Source organism: Melospiza melodia, chromosome 4 (genome assembly GCF_035770615.1).
Source record: "Melospiza melodia melodia isolate bMelMel2 chromosome 4, bMelMel2.pri, whole genome shotgun sequence".
Taxonomy (NCBI): Eukaryota; Metazoa; Chordata; class Aves; order Passeriformes; family Passerellidae; genus Melospiza; species Melospiza melodia.
In genome coordinates this window covers 11,144,870-11,167,216 of record NC_086197.1, presented here as the reverse complement: position 1 = coordinate 11,167,216, position 22,347 = coordinate 11,144,870, and the positions used below count along the sequence as shown (strand labels likewise).

At 44.1% G+C, this 22,347-nt stretch overlaps 1 protein-coding gene across 1 annotated transcript in view; it reads right to left on the bottom strand.

Annotated features, from left to right (window-relative positions):
- Positions 1 to 16,256: 16,256 nt before the first annotated feature.
- DCP1B (decapping mRNA 1B) overlaps positions 16,257 to 22,347 on the bottom strand; it is a 41,550-nt gene continuing 35,459 nt past the window's right edge. Inside the window, exons 8-9 of the mRNA XM_063153862.1 lie at positions 18,889 to 19,122; positions 16,257 to 17,168 (exon numbers count right to left, since the gene is read on the bottom strand). Coding sequence (XP_063009932.1) covers positions 17,088 to 17,168; positions 18,889 to 19,122 — 315 coding nt within the window. The 3' untranslated portion in view covers positions 16,257 to 17,087. The remainder of the gene's footprint in view (positions 17,169 to 18,888; positions 19,123 to 22,347) is intronic.

The following is a 22,347-nucleotide window of genomic DNA, read 5'->3' as shown; positions in this document are numbered from 1 at the left end:
CAGCAAGGGCTCCGGCCGGCGGCGTGCGGGGGCTCCCCGCCGCTCCTGCTGCCCTGAGGGAGCTCCCCGGCGGCCCCCGCCATGGTGCCGGCCTGGGAGCGCTGCTTGTGAGGGGCCGAGCCCCGGGGGCACCGCGGCCGCCTCTGCCCCGGGAGCGCCGCCGCGGCTGCCGGGCGCCGTCGAGGTGTCCGGCCCAGGCACCGAACCGTGTGGGAGCCGCGGCCCGGTGCGCTCCCACGGGTGTGAAGCGGCTCCGGGCCCGCTCAGGGGTGCGCACCCACGGGTGTGAAGCGGCTCCGGTCCCGGTCAGGAGAGAGCGGCTCCGGGTGAGGAGCGGCTCCCGCTCCGAGCCCGGTCAGGGGTGCGCACCCACAGGTGAGGATCGGCTCGGGCGCCGGTGAGGGGTGCGCACCCACAGGCGTGAAGCAGCTCCGGGCCCGCTCAGGGGTGCGCACCCACAGGTGGGGATCGGCTCCGGCCCCGTTCAGGGGTGCGCACCCACGGGTACGGAGCGGCTCCAGGCCCCGGAGCGGCCGCGCCAGGAGGGAGCTCGGCGCTGGGAGCTGCAGCGGCTACGTAATCCCCTGCCAGCCCTTAATCCCCTCGCCAAGCAGCAGCAGCCGCAGATTTAGGGAAGTGGAGTGGGATAAAATCACCCGGGATTACTCTGATTTCTGAAGACGGGCCCTGGCTTCTCCAGCCGGAGGTCAGGCCGTGCCTGCTTTAAAGGGGTCGCATCCACATCCCCCAGAGCCTTCCCAGAGCTTCGATCTCTGCCTAGCGGGGCCTCCCCGACCCGCAGGATGCTGGCGCGTCCCTCCGGCTGGTTTTCCCAGCGTTATCTCCTGTCCAAAGGGGATCGGGGGAGCCCTGAGGGTACCGGCGGGTCCCTGCCGGCCCCTGCCCGGTGCTGAGGTTTGCACAGGGATGATGAGGCCGGGCAGAGCATCCAGGACAGCTCCGAGGCAATTGCCAAGGCAATTTCCGTCCAAACCGCAGCTGTGGGTCTCTGGCAGGGCCGAGGAGGGAAACTGAGCAGTGGAAAGCAAAAGGGACATGAAAGGAAGGGCTCTCTCTGCCAGTTTCAGCTGATCGCCTCCTAATGTGAATGATTATTTATTAATAGCCAGACCTTTCAGTTTGGCCAACATTCACTTGAGATTGCCATCCCTTGGTCTGTGTCTGGAGAGCAATGAATCAAAGGAGCCCAATTGCTGAGCCTGATGAATGGCAGGAAGCAGCACACTGCACACTCGGATGAGGGTCACACTGTGGAAGCTCATTATCATCATGAGAAGTATGAATTATAAATAACTACAGATATGGCAGCAGAAAGAGCATAAATTACTGCTTCAACCTGTTGAACAGCTTGACTCTGTGGCTGTGAATTAAGCCATTTATTACAGTACCTTCCAATCATCTTTTGCACATTTACAAATGGCTTGTTTAATGTAAAATGCAAATGTTTAATGTAAAATGTGAAGCCACACTAGATTGGTAGGTTTCTCTAAGGACAGGGAGGGGGGAACTGGCTGTCAAAGCACTGAAATAAAATGAAGGCCTGTAGTATTTAGACACGTATAAGGAAAATTAACTGAATCCTGGCCAAAACCAGCACAGATGCAGTTTAAATGGGATAATAGAAGTGACAAAGGAAATACTGAAAAGGGAATAAAACCAGGAAACACTGAATAGAGGTTAAATTGTATGATGAAGAGGCTGAAAGCCTGTGGTAAGGAATTAAGTAATTCCAGGAATAACTCACCGCAGGATAGGATGGCTTTGTCATTTATTACAATATTTACTCCAGACTGAATGTCTTCTTGAGAATCACAATCTTCAAGCAGAAGCTGCAGGCCTGGAGGGCATAAAATTTCTCTTACGTTTTTAAGTCTGTGCAAAGGGCTTCATGGGAAAGTTGAAATGCTTCTTTCTGACCTTAAAATCTACAAAAGAATCAATTTCTACACAACAAACACTCCAGAGACAGGCCTTTAGCACATCACATGGCTGCACGGCAGCTGCCTGAGCCAGCCTGGGAAGGCAACAGGCAGAGCAGATCTGGGCCCGTGTAATTCACCTCTCCCAAGTGGCCAAAATGTGCAGCCTCCTCCTGCCCCTGCAGCTGGAAAAGAGGAGAAAAATTGCTCTTAGAGGAGCTAGGAAGACTGACAATGAAGCCTTAATTTGTCTGTGCTTACCAGGATTAAAACTGAGGGGTGGCATCCAGGGTGGCAGGCTTCCCCTGTATGAGGACTTGAGGGAAAAGAGGATAAAAATTCACATACTGGAAAAAAAAAATCTGAAATGAGATCTGAAAGCAGGAGCATCAACATTTTCGATAACATTTTTTCTCCACTTTGCAAGGAGCCATATAAATTGCTATTGTGAGTGATTTTTGCAGGATCTCTTCAGTGTGCTGCTTGCAGCTGGGACCCAGGTTAATCCAGATGGGTTCTGGCAAGAGCCCTTGTCTGGGTGTGTTTGGTAACCCCTGAAACACTGATGGAAAAGGCAATGAGACAGCAGCACACTGAACTGGGAGATCCAAATCCCTTTATTTGGATTTATCTCATTTAGTGGATATATCTCACTTAACCCCTTAATGATCTAAAATTGCAAGGAAGTAAGATTGGAAGATTAAATGAAAATAGCACTGAAAACTGAAAACCCCAGGTGCCTGGAGGGGCCTTAATGGGATTAGTGTGCATCCAGTTGCTTCTGCAGAGCTCAGCCTCCACCGTGTGTGAGCACAGTTGGAGCAAGGGAAGGAGATAACAGCAGGGGCTGACTGGGGAAAAAGAAAATGAAATCTGTGAGAAAGAATGAAAGCAAATACATTAAAAAGAGTGAGAACTTAAAGCTGCAAGAGATACAAGGTGAGCAAGTGCAGCAATTTAGAGCGGCATTTGCAAAACCATGAGGCAATAAAAAAAAATACCTGTGTGAATTTTGTGCTGTAGACACAGGCAGGGGAGAGATTTACCTGCTCTGGTAAATGCTCTGGGAAGCAGGAGGATTTGGAGCACACATGTCCTCCCAGAGCCCACATCACTCACCCCATGGGCTCTGTACATTTCTGCCTGCACACCCATTCATCTGCAAGCCACATGCTCTCCCTGCAGTTTATAGAAGCAGCCACATAGGTGTCATATTAATTAATGCCTTCAGCTGGTTACTTTGCCTTTTTTTTTCCTTTTTAGTTTTTTTTTTTTCCACAGCTCTGCTCTAAATTTAGATTTGTTTAAATACTCCAAGATGAAATGAGCATTTTTTAAAAATTTGTTTTTGCTAGCAGCATTTTAAACCCTCATCAGACACAGTGTTCTGAGCAGTAGGAAATTCAGGGCACAGAGGGAGACACCAAGGGAGAGCAGAATGCACAGGAAACAAAAAGCACTGGAGCATCTTGCCACCACCTCTGAAGCCATGGCAAGGAAAAGAATGAATTAAATAAAAAGAAAAGGAAAAGTAAGTGAAAGCAGATGCCACAAGAATGCAGCTTTCCTGAAAAAGCAGGCAGAGGGAAAGTGAACTTTATCCACTATCAAAGGGTTAAACTTAATCTTTTACATTTCAAGTCCACCTGAAGGGACTTGACTAAGAGAAAGGGAAATCCCATTTTAAAAGAGATTAAAGCCTTTTGTGATAAACTGGCTGCACTAGAGCAGCTTTCTTGGGGAGGAGCCTTTGCTCCTGGGGGAGCCCCAGGAATTTTGGTGCATCAAGTGCCTGAATAAATTATGGCAGTCATTCTGCCAGTTTGTGCTGCAAAGACACTTGATAGTGCACATCTAGCAACATCATCCATGCTGCCAAATCCTGTGTATTAGAGGCATGATGCAATGACCCTGTTTGGAGAACACTCTGCAGATCCCTCCTCTCTGCTCACTGTGCTACTGAGGATTCAGGATTTTGCAAGGTTATCAGGACAGAGGTATTCGGGCCAAATTAAAGTTGTTCCAGCCTGGCAGGGCTACAAAAAAGGAGGGTCCCTCCTCCATCTGTTCCACTGTCAGGGTCAGCAGGTGGGGAAGGCACAGAGATGAGTTCACAGAGATCATTATTGCCTCTGTGCTCTGATGTTACTGGTTCACCTACTTGCTGAAATCCTGATAAGGATTTATTAGGTCATGGCTGTAGGGTGTTTTGGAAATACAATAATTCTCTGAGCTCTTGCAGGGGGAGACAGCAGAGCCTCCAGTGCCAAGGACCCTCCTCTGGCTTGGCAATGACGTACAGGGACAAAGCAGCAAAGGCCCCGCTTCCCTGCCCTCCCCTGATGTGTTTGGATGGCACTGTCAGTTTACCAGGGGGGTCTCCCTGTTCCCTGGCAGTGGGGGTGGCTCAGGGAGGCCGTGGAGCTGGGCTGCAGCCTCTGCTGGGCTCTCTGTGGTGATCCAGGCATGGAACATCTGCCTGTCAGGGACGATGGCATCGGCACAGCTGAGCTGCCTCTCCCCAGCACAGCGCTGAGGGCCAGGGGCTCTCCATCTGTGGGCTGGCACAGCACTCATGCCGCATCCTTGGGGAAGCTGCTGCACGCTGCCACAGCATAAATAAATAGAAATTTCTGGGCAGAAAGATTATTTTGTTCATCTTTCAGAGGTTGAAAATCTTTGAATCTTTCCTGCTAATTTTTGTTGCCAATACTGAGTGTTCAAGCAAGACCTGTTGTAGAAATGTGTATGAGAATTTACGGAATATTCAGAACTCAATTTAAAAAAATCTTAAAAGTCTTATTATTTCTTTTCCCTTCCTTTTGATTTCAGAGAAGGCAGCAGCTTTGCCAAAATTCTAGGTCACAAATTAAAACATTTCATGCTTTTCTCCTTTGAAAACGAGACCACTTTTTTTTCCACACAAAAATCAGAGGCGATCAGTTTCAGTGTGATTAAAGATAAAAGCTGGGCTTTGGATACATTTTACCACACATTGATGTAGGTGTAGATAAAACCAGTCCATTCTTTCATGAATATTAATGAAAACATGTTTTGTGATTTTAGGCAACCATCAATTGTTATTAAAAATACCCTGACAGTTCTGAAGAAGAGAAAGAGGTGGGGGGAGGCTCTGCAAAAGGCTTTCCACATCCAATTAACACCGTTTTGTGTTTTGCTGTGCAATTACCCTGCAGTGAGTGTGAAAGGTGCTTCCCTGACCTCCAGCTGCTCAGCGGGCTGGCAGGGAATGGTGTTCACCCATCCAAGCATGGCAGGGCAGGCTCTGCTCCTTTTAAACTCTTTTAACCTCTGGTTACAATTCCAGTCACTTCCCGTCACCCTAAATTGCCTCCGAGTCCGTAATTAGCTCAGTCACCTGCCAGCTTCCATAGCACACACTCCTTCTTCCTCCCTTCGACATCTGACAGCATCCTGCTCTGCCAGCAGCTTTCAAACAGATTCCCCTCCACCCCAGGGCCTTAGGTGCCACGAGCCTGCCCTGAAAGGATGAAGATACAAATCACGTTGTGCCCACAAGGATCATTAAATGCCTTCTTTGATTTCCTTCAAGGAGCACAAACGAGCTCAGGAAGTGAACCAGCGTGTTTCTTGCCAGCCTTTTTTTGTGGTTGTTGATGTTTTTGAGCCCCCCTCGGTGTGGGGTGATGGAGCTGGTCCCTCCCTGGGGTGGGTGAGGAATCTCCAGCTCTCAGCCATCTCCTCCTGAGGTGGGTGCTGGCTAAGGAGATTGCCAACCCCAGGACAGAGTGGTTCCCAGGGATTCAGCCTGGTCTCTGTGTTATGAGAGAAAATAACCTCTCTCTTACTGCTGGAATGTGAGGCAGTGTGCAAAGCCTGAAAAAATCAGTTTTAGCAGCCTGGCTCCTTCTGCTTCCCCCCTCTGTTGTCAGCATCTGGGCAGCACATGGGACAGGCAGGAGAGAGGCAGGGAGAGCTCAGCAAACTGCTGGGTCAGGGACAGAGCAGCCTGCAGCACGCTGGAGATAAAACCAAGAACTGTGTCCACCATCCACAAAAACTGGAATGTAAGATTGCAAGAGTTATCCATAAATAATATTTTATATATATAAAATTTAAATATAAAATTTTAATAGAATAAATATTTCTAAATTTTCTGTTGCAAGAAAGGAAATTTCTATTCCAACTTGTGATGTCTGTCTCAAATCATCTTTCATTTGCCAAAGCTGCACTCCAGCTCCTGCCTTCTCGTTAGTGCAGCCTTGAGGCTGAAGTTTACATCTTCCTGAGCCAGAGGCTCCTGAAGTTTCAGACAGAAGCCAAACAGTTGTGCCCTGAGGGATTCCTTCACAGGAAATCTGATGTGCATAAAGTAGGCAGAGCTGTGCTGAAATCTCATTAGTGATGGTTGCTTGCTGCAGCTCTGACCTTGCCTTAATTTGTTCAAGTGATGCTGGAGTTAATTGGCGTTCTCAGTTTGGAGTGATTCCCTTTTACAAGGGCACTTTAAGCCTGGATCTGCTCTGCTGGCCAGGCCTGTAACTCCCCTAGACAGAAGAAGCATTACCTGGCTGTACTTGTGCTCCAGTGTCTGGTGTCACACTCTGGCAGCCCCCGAGTGTCACCCAGGGCTGGAGGGAAACCAGCACCAAACACAGCAGCTGGGTTTGCAGCAGATGGTGTCACCCAGCCCCAAGGCTCTTCCTGCTCTGTCAGCAGGCACAGGGACAGCCACCCCTCCCAGGACACTCCACCTGCTCTCCTGCTCCAGCAAATGCTCAGCCTGCACCTGCCTCATTTGGGAGGTGAATTCCTGGGACTGGCTATGGGCATTTCTCTGTGGTTGTCAGGGAAGCACACACGGACAGAGACACAGCACTCCTCATCCTCCTCTCCTCCTCATCTTCCTCATCCCACCTGGAGATGGGAGCTATCCGTGCCCAGATTCCATAAGCCCTTTCCTGGGCCACCTTCAAAGTGTGCCCTGCTATTTTCACAGTCCTTAGTTACTGGTCAGCTTTGTCCCATCCTTGAAGTGCCATAATTTTCTATTTGCCTTCCAGAGGTTTTTCCAGAGCTCTGCTGGTATTTTTTCCTATAACTGTTTTCACCAGCTATTTTTTTTCTCGTCTACCCAGGCAGAAACAGCAGGTGGAAAGGTTATTCACTTCCAAAGCCTTCCCTCCGAGGATGGGCTGCAGCAGCAAAGGGCAGGCTGGTGTTCTTTGCCATCTCACCAACCTCTCTTGAGGGTGATCAGGAAAGAAAGGAGCTCAGTGCTTTCACAGTCCTCCCAAAATGCTGGGAGGAGTCCAGCAGACCTCCAAATTCCACAGCATGCTGGTCATACTGAGGCTAAAAGACTAAAAAGGGATAGCCTTACACATCTAGTATGGAATAAGATGGAAGCAGAGAAGGTTGATGTGATGAGAACTCCTGAGAATCGATTCCTTAGGAGGGCTGAGAAATCTGACAGGTTAAAAGAGCATGGTTTTTCTTTTCCTGCTTTTTGGCAGGGCAGACACTGGTCAGCTGGATTCAGTACACTGCTGAACGTGTTAACCAAGGAGAAAATTGATATTAGCTCCAGAAAACAGCCACTTGTGCCATGGCAGCTCAGGGCCATGGAGGAGTAGAAATGAGTGCAGAGAGCACAGAGTGAGCTCAGTGTGTGGCCAGGGGTTTTGTGGAGATCAGGTTTGCAGATTCTGTGCTCTGTAGTCAGGAGGATGTTTGGATGTTTTATCACCCACAGTGGGTTGTTTTCAGCATTGCCGAGCAGTCTGTTCCCTAGCACCTGAAGACTGGGGAGGCCAAGGGCATAAACACACCTCAATAGCTCAATAGCCCACTCTGTTCTGGCAAAGTCATTTTATGGGGAAGGAGCTACAACAGAAAGTTTTGCCTTTTCCTCTCCCAGTGAAAATGGACTTTTTGTAATTCTGGTCTTTTCTGAAATGACAGTAGCAATTGCTCACCTCTGGACAGATCATCAAAACCCCTTTCAGACTCCCATTAAGCTGCTGCAGTCATCAGGCAAGAGGAAAATATTTCTAAGGCAGAAGCACAACAACAGCTTTGACAGCAGCACGTCTCAAATCACATCAGAGACTCAGAGCAGAGCTAATGGGACAGGAAGGATAATGGGAATCTTGCACCAACTGGTCTCCTCAGTGTCATCTTTGTCACACAGCTGGAGACAGCATATTTGGGAGCAACTGTAATTTATTTTTTGATCAATACAGGAGCTGCATATGAAAACAGCCTTGCTGCTCTGGTCACTCCCTGCTGGCTTTGTTCATTTCCCTGGCCCAGAGCAGGCTCAGGGCACGCCAGGCTGCCACGTGCCAGCCACTGGGATGCTGCAGAGCAAGGGACAGGGAAGGGATTCCTGCTGGGTGATACAGCACCTGCAAAGGGAAAGGAATACAATATCAGGAACCCTGCATTTGTCTGGACTAATTTTTGGTTGCTAGGCTGCTGCTGTTGCCTCTGTCTGCTCCTTGCTTTTTCCATTTCGGTGCTTACACAACATGCTGATCTCTTTACAAAGGGCTGGATCTGGGAAACAGAGCAGTTTGGGCTGGGCTGAGGGATTTCTCAGCTGGCTGCAAACAAAAATGAAGTGTTTGGAGAGAAGTGAAGCTCCAGTGGTGTGTGACTGAGCATCAGTCTCTGCCTTTGACTTCTGAGACCTCCATACACCTGTTATGGAACTGCTCCTCATGCCCGTTTCAAGTGGGGTAATGTTTCCTTCTCTCTCCTTTAGAAGGGTAATGTGTATAAAAAGCACTTTTAGACACTTCTATCTAGCTGTTTATATAAATGCACTTGTAGAGCAATGTTGAAGACTTAGAAGATATATATAAGAAATAGAAATCTTTTAAAGTCATGTTGAGTTCTCATCTGAAAGGGATAATGAAATCATCACTTCCAGAAAAGGAGCAGAGCACTTCAGATTAAATACCCAAAGAGTGTTTGTGCTCCTCTCTTCTGTATCTGAACCTGCCCCTGTTCCCCTCCCCACCTTCTGTCTGTCCAGGCCTCCCTCAGCACAGGGGGTAATTGAGCAGCTTGTTATGGTGTGGTGACAATAGCCCCACTTCTATCTTCCTGTCACCTCCTAAGCTGATATTTTATCTCTGAGATCTTCCCACTTCATAACCTGCTTGCTTCAAGGTGTGCACAGCAGAGACACAAGGGGTTCTTCATCCCTGGGCATGTGGCTGCTCCCTGCACTGACACTGGCCAGCCTTTGTCTGCTGGATTTAGCAGCCCTGCAGTGAGGGATTAGCTGAGTCTCCTGAAATTTAATGTTCTCTAAATTTCTGCTTTTAGCCAAGGAAGTGAAAGTTTCCCTTGACTTTCCGTGATTTTTTATTTCCAAAAACAAAATCATGTTTTGTTTGTGCTCTTTTCTCTCCCTGGTACCTCTTCTGATTTTCACATCTTCACTTCTGCCCCTAAAGGCAAGCTGAAAATTTCCAGTTTTCACACCTCTTTAGAACTATTCACTAATTTCAAAGTCCTTCCTGGACTTTCTTGAGTACACAGTCATAATTTCTTCATATTTCTCAAAGGATTTAACTGGAGACTCCTCAACTTTACATTCCCTCTACCCTTCCCTTGATGAAGCTCCTGCTTTATGATCTCTGGAGGGGCTTTTCTCAAAGACAACAATGCTTTTAATTGTTACAGGATTCATCATCTTCACCTGTGGTCCTGCTGACACTCTGAGACATTCCTAAGCTGTGGCACATGTTATGTGGGATGTGATGGACTTGAAAGGAGCCCGTGGTGATGGCCTGTGCTTGCTGGTGGGGCAGACAAGCATCTCCCTGCAATTGCTTTGGAGGAACTGGAGATTTTAGGAGTTGGGACAGGGCTAAGGAGGCACAGATGGGTTGGAAGCACTAGGTTTTGGCCAAAATAGGAGAAGGGAAAGAGGGTGAGACAGCAGAGGCAAGAGGATGATGCTGCTTGCAAGCACACCTCTCACAGAGATGGGAATTGCAGCTCTGCTGCCAGACTTCCAGCATTCAGTAGGTGATTCCTGAACTTTGGTACAGTTCTGCAACTTGGCAGCTCCCCTGATCCAAGCTCTTGGCTGCAGCTCTCTGCATCCATGGCAGAAGGCAGGAGAGGCAGGACTCCCCTGACAAGGATCCAGGAGAGGAGCCTCAGGCACAAAGGAACCCTGCTCAGACAATGAAATGCACTTGGGCTGAGTGGTGGTTCTGGGGCTACTCTCCAGGCAGAGAGCAGGCAGCTGCCTGTCAGCCAGACTGCAAAGCTGCAGTAAAAATGAAGGAAAACAGAGCTTTTGTTCCCAGCCTGAGCAGCCCTGCTCTGGGAGGGCTGCCAAGAGCCTGCACGCTTTCCTCTCTCCCTTTCAACCTCGTATTTACAGGCAAGTGCTGAAGAAAAACCCACAGGTGGGCAGGGTAATGAAGGGACATATTAATAATTTCTCTCTCCCTTCTAGGATGTTTGAGAAGCAGATTTCAGGTCTTGGTGAAGAAATCCAGGATGGGTGGCTGTACTTGGAGATAAAAGGTATAGCAAGAGATGTGTGGCAGCAGCACTTGGGCAAAAATGTTAATATTTATGTAGGATCTAACCATGGGATTAACATCCCTCTGTGCACACAGTAGCAGCTGTAGGAATACCATCATTTTCCAGAGTTCTCTCATGCCATGGAAGCAGGATACTCTCTTGCTGATAGGAAGATCTCATCCTTTCTAATTTTTTCTCTTGTTTAGTCACACACTAGAGGGTTTTTCCTTCTGCCTTTACAGGGCTTACCTTGCTTTGTGTGGCATTTGTGTCCAAATAGAGAAAAAACATATTTTAATTAATGTATGCTCCAAGTAGCTTAAAAAATGTTGAGTAAGTTTTTTTTTTAATTACCTGTTTGACTGAAGCTGCTGCTCTCAGAAAATGTGCAGTGACTTCCTATTGTGCACACCTGATATTTATTCTAAATTAATTTATTGGATTTATTAAAGTTGTTGCTCACTTATTGAAAAGAAGAAGCATAGACATTACTTGAAACTCGAATTCTTTCCACAACAGCTGTAAAGGAAAGGCATTCTTATATAAAACATATTTTTTCCAATATCTATTCTTTAAAGTGATGTAAAAATCTTTTCCTCTCCACTTTACCCTTTTCAATACTTGTTTCCTGCTTGTTTCAGTAGTTTTTTTCAGCTAAACTTAGAGCAATGTGGTTCCTGCACTTCACATTCACTTCCATGCTGGGCAGACTTATATCTGAACACTGTTCTGGTTTGAGGATGCAATCTCCATTAAAATAAAAAATCCCCACAAATCTGAAGGGCAGATTCACAACCCCTCTCTGCTGCACTCTGAGGAAAGGCAGGGGCTTCCCACTGTCATATTTTCTGAGAAATCCCTTGCCCAGCATTCTTCTCCTGGGAAGATGAGAAGCCTCAGAGAAAAATGCAAACAATAATTATCTGATTTGCTTCTCTTGTGTTATGCTGCTTTGGAATGTGGTTTGGCAATTGTTTATCCAACAGGTGATTGTTTCATTGGTTTCATCTGATTTTTTTTTAACTTAATGACCAATCACAGTCAGGCTGTGTCAGGGCTCTGGAAGGAGTAATGAGTTTTTCATTATTATCTTTTTAGTCTTCTGTAAGTATCCTTTCTCTATTCTATGGAATGGAATGGAATGGAATGGAATGGAATGGAATGGAATGGAATGGAATAGAATAGAATAGAATAGAATAGAATAGAATAGAATAGAATAGAATAGAATAGAATAGAATAGAATAGAAATCAGCCTTCTAAGAACATGGAGTCAGATTCTCAATTCCTCCTCCATCTGGGGAACCCACAAAATACCCCAGGGGCTGGCAGTGGTGTCAGTGCAGTTCAGCAGTGGGTGCTGGTGCTGGGGAAGTGCTGCCCAGGCTAACTTTAGCCCAGACACTCTAATCCCCCTGGCTAAATTAGGTTTGTGCTGAGAGCTGCCCTGGCCAGATCCCTCTCTCAGATTAGGCTCGGGATCAGCAGCTGCCCCGTGGGAGGGACCTGCAAACACTCCTGGGTTCCCAGAGTCAGCCAAGGTAGGGGGTACAACAAAGTCACCTTCTGGTACCTGTGGCATTTCCCAAGTCTTGATGTCAGCCAAGAGGAAGAGCCTTTGGATCTCAGTTTCCTCAGCACCTCAGTGTTGGGAAGGATGGAAGTTTGATAAGGAAGTCTCACAGATATGTATGCTTGGCAGAAAGATTTTTGAACATAGAATCTGAAGAAGGAATAGAAATGAATGCAAGTTTTGATATAGAAGAAAAGAATTGCTGAGCCAGTCTTACTGGATAACCAAGAAGGTAAAGGTGTGTTAGTTAGAAGGGGTTTTTATGGCTTAGAGCAAAGGATAAACCCACCTCAAACAAGAAGAGGTTTTTACCAAGCACAAAGATAGCACAGGCAAAAAACTCAGCAAAGTTGCAAGTAGAAAAAAGGTACCAGAATTTTCCACTGCAAGAAAACTGAAAAACAACTTTTAGCTTAAACTGTAATGTACTAACTTTTAGTGACTGGAGAACAGTAACATGAATATGGTAATTACAGTAGTTATGATAGGCTATAGATAATAGTTATAGATTGGTTCTGCTATATTAAGATGCTCTGCAAGGAAAAGTGCAGTGCAATGTAACCAAAACCAAAGGGTCTCCAGGCCTGCCTGCAGCTGGAGCTGACAGCTGTAGGCACAGCTCTGTCACCCACCACCCTGGACTGCTGTAACATCTAGGATACAATAAACTGCATTTTGGACACAATAAGCTGCATTTTGGAGAGCTGCCTGGAGTCCCCCATCCCTCATTCCAGCTCTTACACCCCAGATCAGCTCAGTGCAGCTCCTGCCTCTCTCTGCCCTCCCCACATCCCAGCCCAGTGCTGCAGAACCCATCCCTGCCCTGATCCAGGGCCTTCCCTCTGAGCCCCACGACATCCAACCCAACCTTGGCAACCAATGCTGCATTAACTCTGCTGCAAGACATGGTGTGGTGTAGCCATCTTAAAATAAAGAGAAAAACTGGGAAAAGGCAGAAAAGACTGGTGTGGGAGCAGGGATGAGCAGCTAGAAGGGAGTGGTTGGGATGGGCTTCCTCTCCAGCAACAGATGCAGCTCAAAGTATTTATATTTGCAAAGCCACAACCTTTGTTTCCTCAGTGTCTTGCAGAACCCCATTTTCCACTTGCAGCTCGTGCATGCCAAGCTTCCTGCTCCAGTATTCCCAACTGAGCTGGGCACAAATATATCTAAAGGCCAGAACAAGCTTGTTAGAGATACTCACAGGAGTTTGGGAAAGGCAAAGACTTGTAAGAGTCTCTTAAAAGTCTTCAGAATCAGCAATAAAGTTTACTGTAGGTTGACTGAGGATTAAATCTTTAGTGCATTATTCATCTCCAGGAGTGGAATTTTGCCTTTCCCTGGGTTTCACGGACCCCTCTGGGTAAAGCTGCCTTCTCACAACATTTTTTTCATTAGAGCCTCCAATGCTTACTGAAAAACGTGTTTTAATTTTGTCTTTTCCTCAGCAAAGACTTCCAAGTTTGCTGAAATATTGAACTATGATTTTAATGTCCTAAAGGGGCACTGGTATCTCCAGTGCCCACTGCTTTTATGACAGAAGTTCAAAGCTCAACACATTCTAAAGAGGAGGTGGAACATCCTGCCTACTCAGCTGCATCCTGCTCCTGGGAAATTTTATTTTGCTGCACCATTTTAATTATCCCCATTGCAGCTACAACAAGCAGGAACAACAGAGAGCTAGTGAATAAAAATCAAATTAAGGAGTGGAATTTTTTGTGAGAAAATATTTGGATGCTTTCACTGAGTGTTGTGGGTTTCCATGATAGACATGGACAGAAATGATGCTTCAGTGTTTCACTGACTTTTTACTCCTTGTCTTCTCACTCTAGTTTAATATTGGGATTAATGCATAAAGCACTGCTGCAACTGCTTCTGCAATTCTTGCTGGTCTCAAATGTACAAGTTATTTAATTCTGATGGAAGAAAAAAAAATCACAAAAACCCCAAACCAAAACAACAACATCAACAACAAAAAAACCCCAAAACCACCCAACCAAAAAAAACCCCAAACCACCACCACCACCAAAAAAAACCAAAACCACTCAACCAAAAAAACCCCAAACCAACAACAACAACAAAAAAAAAAAAAAAAAAAAAACAGAAAAACCAAACCAAAACATCACAACTCAAAATGAGCAGTATCACAAGAAATAAATAAACAATAAAATGACACATGCATACTGTGAAATCATCTAAATAGAGTTAATGTCATCCTTATATATTTTCTGATTTTCTACTTGCTCTCTTTTTTTCCATATTCAGATAAAGAAAAAATAAAACATGCCCCAAAAAAGGCAATTCTAAACTGCTGCAGTCTTTTCTCAAAAGGCCTTGTTAGCCTATGAGCTCATAGCTCTAACAGTATCTCTAAAAAAATTTTAAAAATTGAGGAATCCAAATGTTTGCAACCACCATATTCAGAGGTGGTTCATTCATATTCACCAAATTTGATATCAAATTCACCATATTTGATACCCAAAACACCCTTTTTGGTAACATGCACAGACCTGGCTGCATAGAGGCACTCCCAGCCAAAACAGAGGTGCTAAAAACACAAAATGCCAAAAGGCAGAGATGAAATTTTCAGAATTCCATGAGAATCCTCCAGGTTTCCATGACATTCCAACTGAATTTCTGGACTCCAGTACGACCCCAAGCTCAGTTTCCAATTCTCAAATGCACCTGAAAAAGCAGATCCTGTCCTCTGAGATGGAAACCTGGACAAGAAGTTTGGCTTCATCTCTCCACAGATTTCTCTCTCTACTTTTCCTCTTCTGCTCATTGTCATAAAACTCATGGTTTGTTTCTGAGCTTGCTCCATCTTCTTACCACTGCTGTTCTTGGTAAACAGGACAGACTTTAAAACAGCACCTCCATTCTTTAGCAACAACTTTGCTTCACTCCACAAAAGGAAGTTTATGCCTTCTGAATAATCCCAGAAATCCCTTACAGTGCAACACAGTGAGAGAAATCCAATTCTGCCAGCATTACTTGGTGTAGATGTAACCAGAAGAGAGGGCAGTGAAAAGAAACCCTGAATTACCTCAATCCTTGTCTGCTTTAAGATAAGCCTTAGCTTGTCAAGCATAATGCCAATACCACAGTTTTTGTAAGCAGCCAGAGTTAACAGATGTTTTAAAAAATATGCCTTTAATTTCTGTAAATTGCTCTGACAAGTAATAAATAAGAATGTTTTTAAAACTTCTACTCACCTTTTTATAAATAAAATATTTGCCCCATAACTAGAAAATCTATTATCCAGGCAGCTTGAGATGCTTAAGGATTATTTTTACCCACTAATTACAGAAGTTCTACATGTCAAATGAGGTCTTAACTATGTATCCTCATCATCTTTAAATTGCACTCTCAGATAATCCAACATCACAGACACCAATTATGCATGTATTTAGTTTCAAACTCTGTTGTGTAGATTGCAATATCTTCCACACCAGTTCATTCTGAAATAATACCAATTAACTCAGTAGAATGCCATCAATTATAAAGGCTACATAAATTATGAAGGCTACAGGATTAGAATTTGCTATCTTTAAGGTCTGCTTTTCCTGGTATCTGCTCAGCACATTAATTTCACTGAATCTGCAAGAATCATAAACTAACAACAGGCAACCAGAAGGTGATTTGTTATCTATCAGTTAATTGGTGCAGGGAAACTCCAGCAGTTTCTTGGGGTTATTTGCTTATGTGAATAAAGAAAGTAGCTCTTGACTTGTTTTTTCCTATGTATTTAGAGCTTTTCCCAAGAAATGGCAGCAAATCCCCCCTACCCTTGCATGGGGCAGGAGCAACTGTTTGACTCATTACAACTGTGTAATTATTCAATTCAATTACCTTAAAGTAATTGAAACCTGCAGCCAAACTGACACTGAAGAACCTTCACAGATGAGGCTGAGTTGTGCCTACATCAGTGCCCACAGCAGAGAAGATTGAATAATCATTCATGGATTACAGTTTGGGTTCTCTGCACCCACAGAAGAAATGCATCCTCAGCAACAACTGTGGATTCCTAAACTGTAGTAAACTGGCACTCCAGCAGCAGATGCTAATAAAAATATACATAAAAATCCTTTCAATCATTTATTTTACTGGATTTAAAACCTCATGTGTCTTCTGCCAAGTGTAAAAACATTTTTGAGTCATACAAACGAAATATATAGCCCATGGTGCAATAAAATGAAATCAGCACATTGGAGGGATTATCCATTTTTATTTTCTTTAGAAATGGATCAATGGAATTACTGTGCTCCAGGAACACACTTAAAAAAAATTTACACCAGGTAGCATTTCCCTTAACAAATTTTCACATTGCTTATAATTATGCAGATTGGACCTGGAACAATAAGAAGATGCATCCAGTGTCACCCCAGAGTTCTGTGACAGCCAAGTACATTCACAAACCCACCCCCCCACCCCAATTCCTCGAACACCTGCAGAATCCCATCTCTACATCTAGCTAAAAATATTCTTGTCAAAATAGAAAAAGATTTTCCTACAAAAATTTTAGGGGAAGTCATGACACTTCTTCTAAATTGCTTTGCAGACAGCTAAGTACAACGATCAGTCTTCCCGAAAAGCTCCTTTTCCAAGATTTCAGGCGGATTTTGATGTTCCTAAAAATAGTCCAACATTGCCACCATGTGGTGAGGGACGGCTCAGGGAAAAGCAGGGACAAACACAGCGGCAATGAGGAACCACTGCGAGTGAAAAAGGACACTGGATCCTGAGAACTGACTCCTTATGCCGGGAAACCAACTCTAAGCATGGACCAGGGTAAGAAAAATAATTTAAGATATTTTGTGAATAATTCTTCAGCGTTGTGATGCTCCCCTCACTAAAGGCACAATCCATTTCTGCTCACTTTTATCTCAGTACAGCACGTGTTTGCCAACAAGGAAAACCTAAGTGTATGCAAAATGCCTAAGACCATTCATTTCTTCAAACATAATCATACTTGAAAATTCCAAAATCATCTTCCTAGAGTTCAGGAAGCCGTGGAAATTTATTTAAGAGATGATCTTTCACATAGGCTTTTTCATTGCTGCCTTCCTCACACTGAAGAGATATGCTTCATAAATAATGTTCAAGAAGTTGTCATCATTCTGAAAAACAAAAAAAACCCAACAGGTAATTGTTAGCAGGATAACTGGAGTAAAGAGATTAGAAGGTTATTCCATCTTATGGACCTGACACTTTTAAATCTTACTCTTTTATAAAAGGGAACAATAGCAAAGCCTTTCCTTCACTGAAGATCTGTTTTATTTCCCATGACTGCACCTCAGCAATGAGTACACAAAAAGAAGATTTTCTAAACTCACAGTACATTTAAATTGAGTCCAGTATTGTTGCATAATAACTCAGTGACAATACTGAGATTACAGCCCTATTTCTCTTCTTTGCCCTCATTTATCTAGGGACTTAAGTTGTGTCCTCTATCAGGTCAGGGATAATTCCAAGCATGTCTGAAGGAATAATGAAACACTCTGGATTGTGATCCTACACCAAAACCCTACCTGGGGAAATCCTTGCATCTTGTTTAGCTCTTTTAGGCTCAATGCTCCCTAAGGGATGCTGTCCTTTTGCTCTGATGCTAAACTTTTTCCTTCTGAAGAACATTTTGCAAGAATGAGTCAGCCCACATTAAGAAAGAATGTTATAAGTAGCTCACGTAAACATATGAGGATAATTACAATCAAGATAATATTTAAGGAAAATTAGGTGCATCCAAGATTGTAGTTTTATATAATGGAAAATGACAGCTAACAAATTGGCAGTGAATAATTTCAAGGTAACTGAGTTAATCCTAACTACCACCAAAAATAGCAGGGTTAAATATATACATTTTACAAGTACAAAGTTACAGAGGGTAACCCCAATTTTCCTTGACTAGTTTTTCCTCTTTAACTTCATGTATGGTTTTAATAGTATCCAGACACTCAAAGTAGGTAAAGGCAAGTTAATGTGATATTTTTTTAATCCCAAAATAAAAGTAGATGGAAAAAATGAGAAAGCCCTCCAGCTTATTAAAGATACCATTTATTTTCTGAATTTTTAACCTAAATAAAATTTTAAGTAACTTACAATAATGACTTTTAATTTTATTCCAAAGCCATACAGGCACATAGTTTTGACCTATTAATTGGACGTGTTTCTCTGTCCCTTGTGTTCTGCAGCCAGGTTTTTAGTTATGTAATCTCTCCTCAACTTTTACTCTTCAGATATTACTCACACAGCAAATTAAGGAAAAAAAAATCATAATTATGCATCATGCCAAAGCAGTAAACAATCATCTTATATATAACATTGTTAATGCTTTGTCACAATTAAACCTGAAAAACGCAAGAAAAGGAATTTTATTTCATGTAATTTTCTATTTCAAATGCTAAACTGAATTAACATACATTCATGTTATCTAGCCCATATTTTAAAGTTGCTCACTCTCATCCTGCAATTTTCATCTCCCATCTGAATTCCTCTTACTGCTAACACACATCTCTGAAATATTTGGCAGCTAGGATAATCACCCATTATTTATCCTTGGCTAAAAATATAATAGATGTCTCTCTGGCTCAGAGGCTGACCTTACAAAGCTTTCAGTCATCTTTGTTCTCTCCCACCAAATTTATTACCTTTCCTGAACCCCAAATCAGATGCATTAATCAAAATGCAGTGTGCAAGGAGAGCCTGGCACAAGCAGCCCAACTTCCAACATTTATTTAATTTCAGAATTAAATTCAGAATTTAGACAGACAGAACAAGTAGAGGGTGCTCGTCTCAGAGCGGGCAGCAGGATTTGAAGTGGCAGCGCTGCCGGCACGGTACCTGGATGAGGTGCAGCAGCGTTTCCTGCAGCTGCACCTTGGAGACGGAGGCGCTGCAGGGCACGGCCGCCTCGGCGGGCAGGGGCAGGAGCAGGCTGCCCGAGCCGGGCTCGGCGCTGCCCAGGCGGCCGCTCTCGGCAGCTTTGGGCGCGGCGGGCGTGGGCTGAGCGAACACCATGGGGGACATCAGCAGCGTGGGGCTCGCCGTGGCAGGGATGCGCTGCGGGGAGATCACCTGTGCAGATAAAAACACGGGCATCAGGTAAAGATGTACGCTCAGTTCTGTGGGAATGGAGATGGTGAGAACTACACAGATTGGCAGCGGGCACTGGAGATCTGTGGGATCTCAGCATCTCAGGACTGATGTGCAGAGTGACCGAGATCACCCTTGGGGGGCTCGGGAGTCCTAGAATGTTGCCAGAAGTGTCTGGTGGCTGGACTTTGATCCTACACAGGAGACGACACCTGTATGAGGATGGGAGGATTTCACTGGGTGAATGGTGAAGGGATAAGTTAATTAGAGTGTAAGACACAGGGTTTAGGATTTCTGTACAGGGGGGTCCAAAGAAGTAAGATGGAGGAATTGGGGCGTGTCCTGTCCTTCTTCTTCTTCTTGGCCTCCATCTTCTGTGGTGATGTTGGCACTTTGGGATTGGTTATTACTAAAAGCGCACTGGTTAATAAGGGTAGAAGGTATTGGGGAAAATTGATAAATATTGTATACGTAACTTCGAGTATAAAGATAGGTGACCGCCCCGGGGGCTCTCAGTGTGCCCATGGCTGGCTGCTGTGCAGACCTCTGTCGGGCCAAGAGAAAATCTTTTAGATAAACAATTAATAAACACCGAGACCGAGAAAAGATCTGAAGCCTCTTCTCGTCCTTTGAATCGCGGGCTGTCCAAGGCCACCCCGGGCCTTTCCAGGCCACCTAAACAGCCGAGAAACCGACAGATCGACACCGTGATGTACAACTCCAGCTCAACACCACCTCTAGGATCTACTTCCAGATGAAAAGGTCTTCCACCCAATTTGAGATTGCAGACGTGGATTCAAGCGCTATAAATCTGATAGGCAAATGATCTTCGGACAATAGTGTTTTATTGCAGGAATTGGACTACTATTAAATATCAGCACTTAGAGAATGCAGCAATAAAATCTTCCATGCAAGGACTACAAGTCAGGAAGTTTAATCTTTGAGAACATGAGACATGCAAATATCACTGTTAAAGACTAAGCCCTGTGTGGCAGTCATATTTTCTGAAAAAATCCCTTTGCCCAGGATTTTGCTCCTGGAAGATGAGAAGCCTCAGAGAAAAAGGAAAACAAGAATTATCTGATTTGCTTCTCCTGTATTTTGCTCATGTGGAATGTGTTTGGAGATTGTTTACCCACAGATGATTGTTGCATTGGTTTCATGTGAATTGCTTTGACTCATTGGCCAGTCAGGGTCAAGCTGTGTCACAGCTCTGGAAAGAGTCACAAGTTTTCATTATTATCTTTTTAGCCTTCTGTAAGTATCCTTTCTGTATTCTTTAGTATAGTTTAGTATAGTGTTCTTTTATATAATACAATATCATAAAATAATAAATTAGCCTTACGAGAAGATGGAGTCAGATTCATCATTCCCTCCTTTGTCTGGGCCCCCCATAAATACAATACCCCTGTACCTAATACTAGAAAGTATTGTCCAATTATAACTCTCAAATTACTTAATAAATATATACATGTATTTTACCTTCTCATTTTACTTAAGGAGAGAGAAAACAAAACCATAGATTCAGTGATTTAGCTAAAGATCCATAGTGAGGTCATGGCACTGCCAGAAACAGAACAGACACACAACCAATGCACCATTAACAAAATCAAAGTAGCCCTCAAAGAGAACCTTGGTGCTGCAGCAGTTCCCTCAGTATCCTAACCACACTAATCTGCACATCTGCCAAATAATTTTCACCTTCAAGTTTTACAGTGAAACTTGGAACTGTAAATCATGCAGGATTGGTGAATACTATCAGATATAATATTAGCAAATACTATAATATGTAATATACAACGTAACAGAAAGTTAATTCATTCAGCTTGCAGACATCAGATCTCACTCCAGGTAATTCCAGTAATAAATCTTATCCTAATCAGCCATCTTCTTGCTATGCAAGTATCCAATCTTTTAAATGTACATAGGAATTGATACAAGCTCACCAAAGCTCCTCCCTTTTGGACTGCAGCACAATTTATTGCTCCCATATTAAGGTGAAAGGCTACTGAATCACTTCACTCTGTATCCTGGATTACATTTCAATTTTGAAGAAAAATTAAGGTTAAGAAAACAGAACTGAGGTTGATCTCCGAGGTATGCAAAGCCACACAGATTAGCATTGAAGAACAGTTATATTTTTGTAGCTTGTCTCTCTCCTAGTTATCATTGTTCTACCCAAGACATTTCTGAACAATTTTTGTGAGACCATGATACAAAGAGAAATACAAACAAAGAGGACTGAGATTTCATGCTGTTTTATGGAAAATTTAAGGAAGCAGAAAGGCTAGGGGTCAGGAAAGAAAGCATGCAATATACACCTAACACAAAAGTCTCGCTTTATTCCCTCCCAATATTTACCCAGTTAGGTAAATATTGTGTCTGTTTCTCAAACACAGAGTACTACAAAACCCGAGACTGCAGCTTTCTTCCAGCCCCACAGAATGTAATCAAAACAGCCATGACCAGGTCTTGTTCCAAGCCTCTCACTGAGCAGAGGTATTACAAACTGACTGAAGGTTTGCACACCTATGCTTGAAAAACAACATTCATTTTAGAAGAAAACTAGTGTGAGTCCAAAGTGACATCCCTCTGTAGAGTGAGACCTTCAGCCTCTGCACAGATCTGTGGAACACCAGCTACCCCCAGATACTCATCCCAGTGCTTCTGCTCTCCTCATCCACACTGCTGCAGCAACTTCTCTTTCACTTACCTCCAGCACAATTGGCAGGGCTTGCTTAAACAGGATGATTCTTCCTAATGTGATTTCAAGAGTGCATACACAAAACTGCTCTATAAGGGCAGAAACCTCCTGCAAAGGGAAGGTTGGGAGCAGCTGGAGGAGATGCAGTGTCCCACTAACAGAGCTTAATCCACAGCAGACTCAGCCCCAGATAACACAGCCTTCCAAATCTAAAGACATTTTTCTCATTTGCCCAAGGCAAACAAACAAAACCTGAGACAAACTGTGCCCTTAATAATACACAGTTCCTCCTGACAAACACATGTTGTGGTTTAAGAGACTCATGAAGAATGCTTTGTCTTCTCTGGATAGAGAGGTCTGTTAGGTAGGACATGCCAAGCATATGGAAACTGTATGGAATGAGCAATATTGCCATCTGCTGGTGACACAGCCAACATCCACAGGTCATGCACAACTTCAAACACTGTTTCAGAAGAAGAATAGAGTTTATGTGTCTTTTTTTA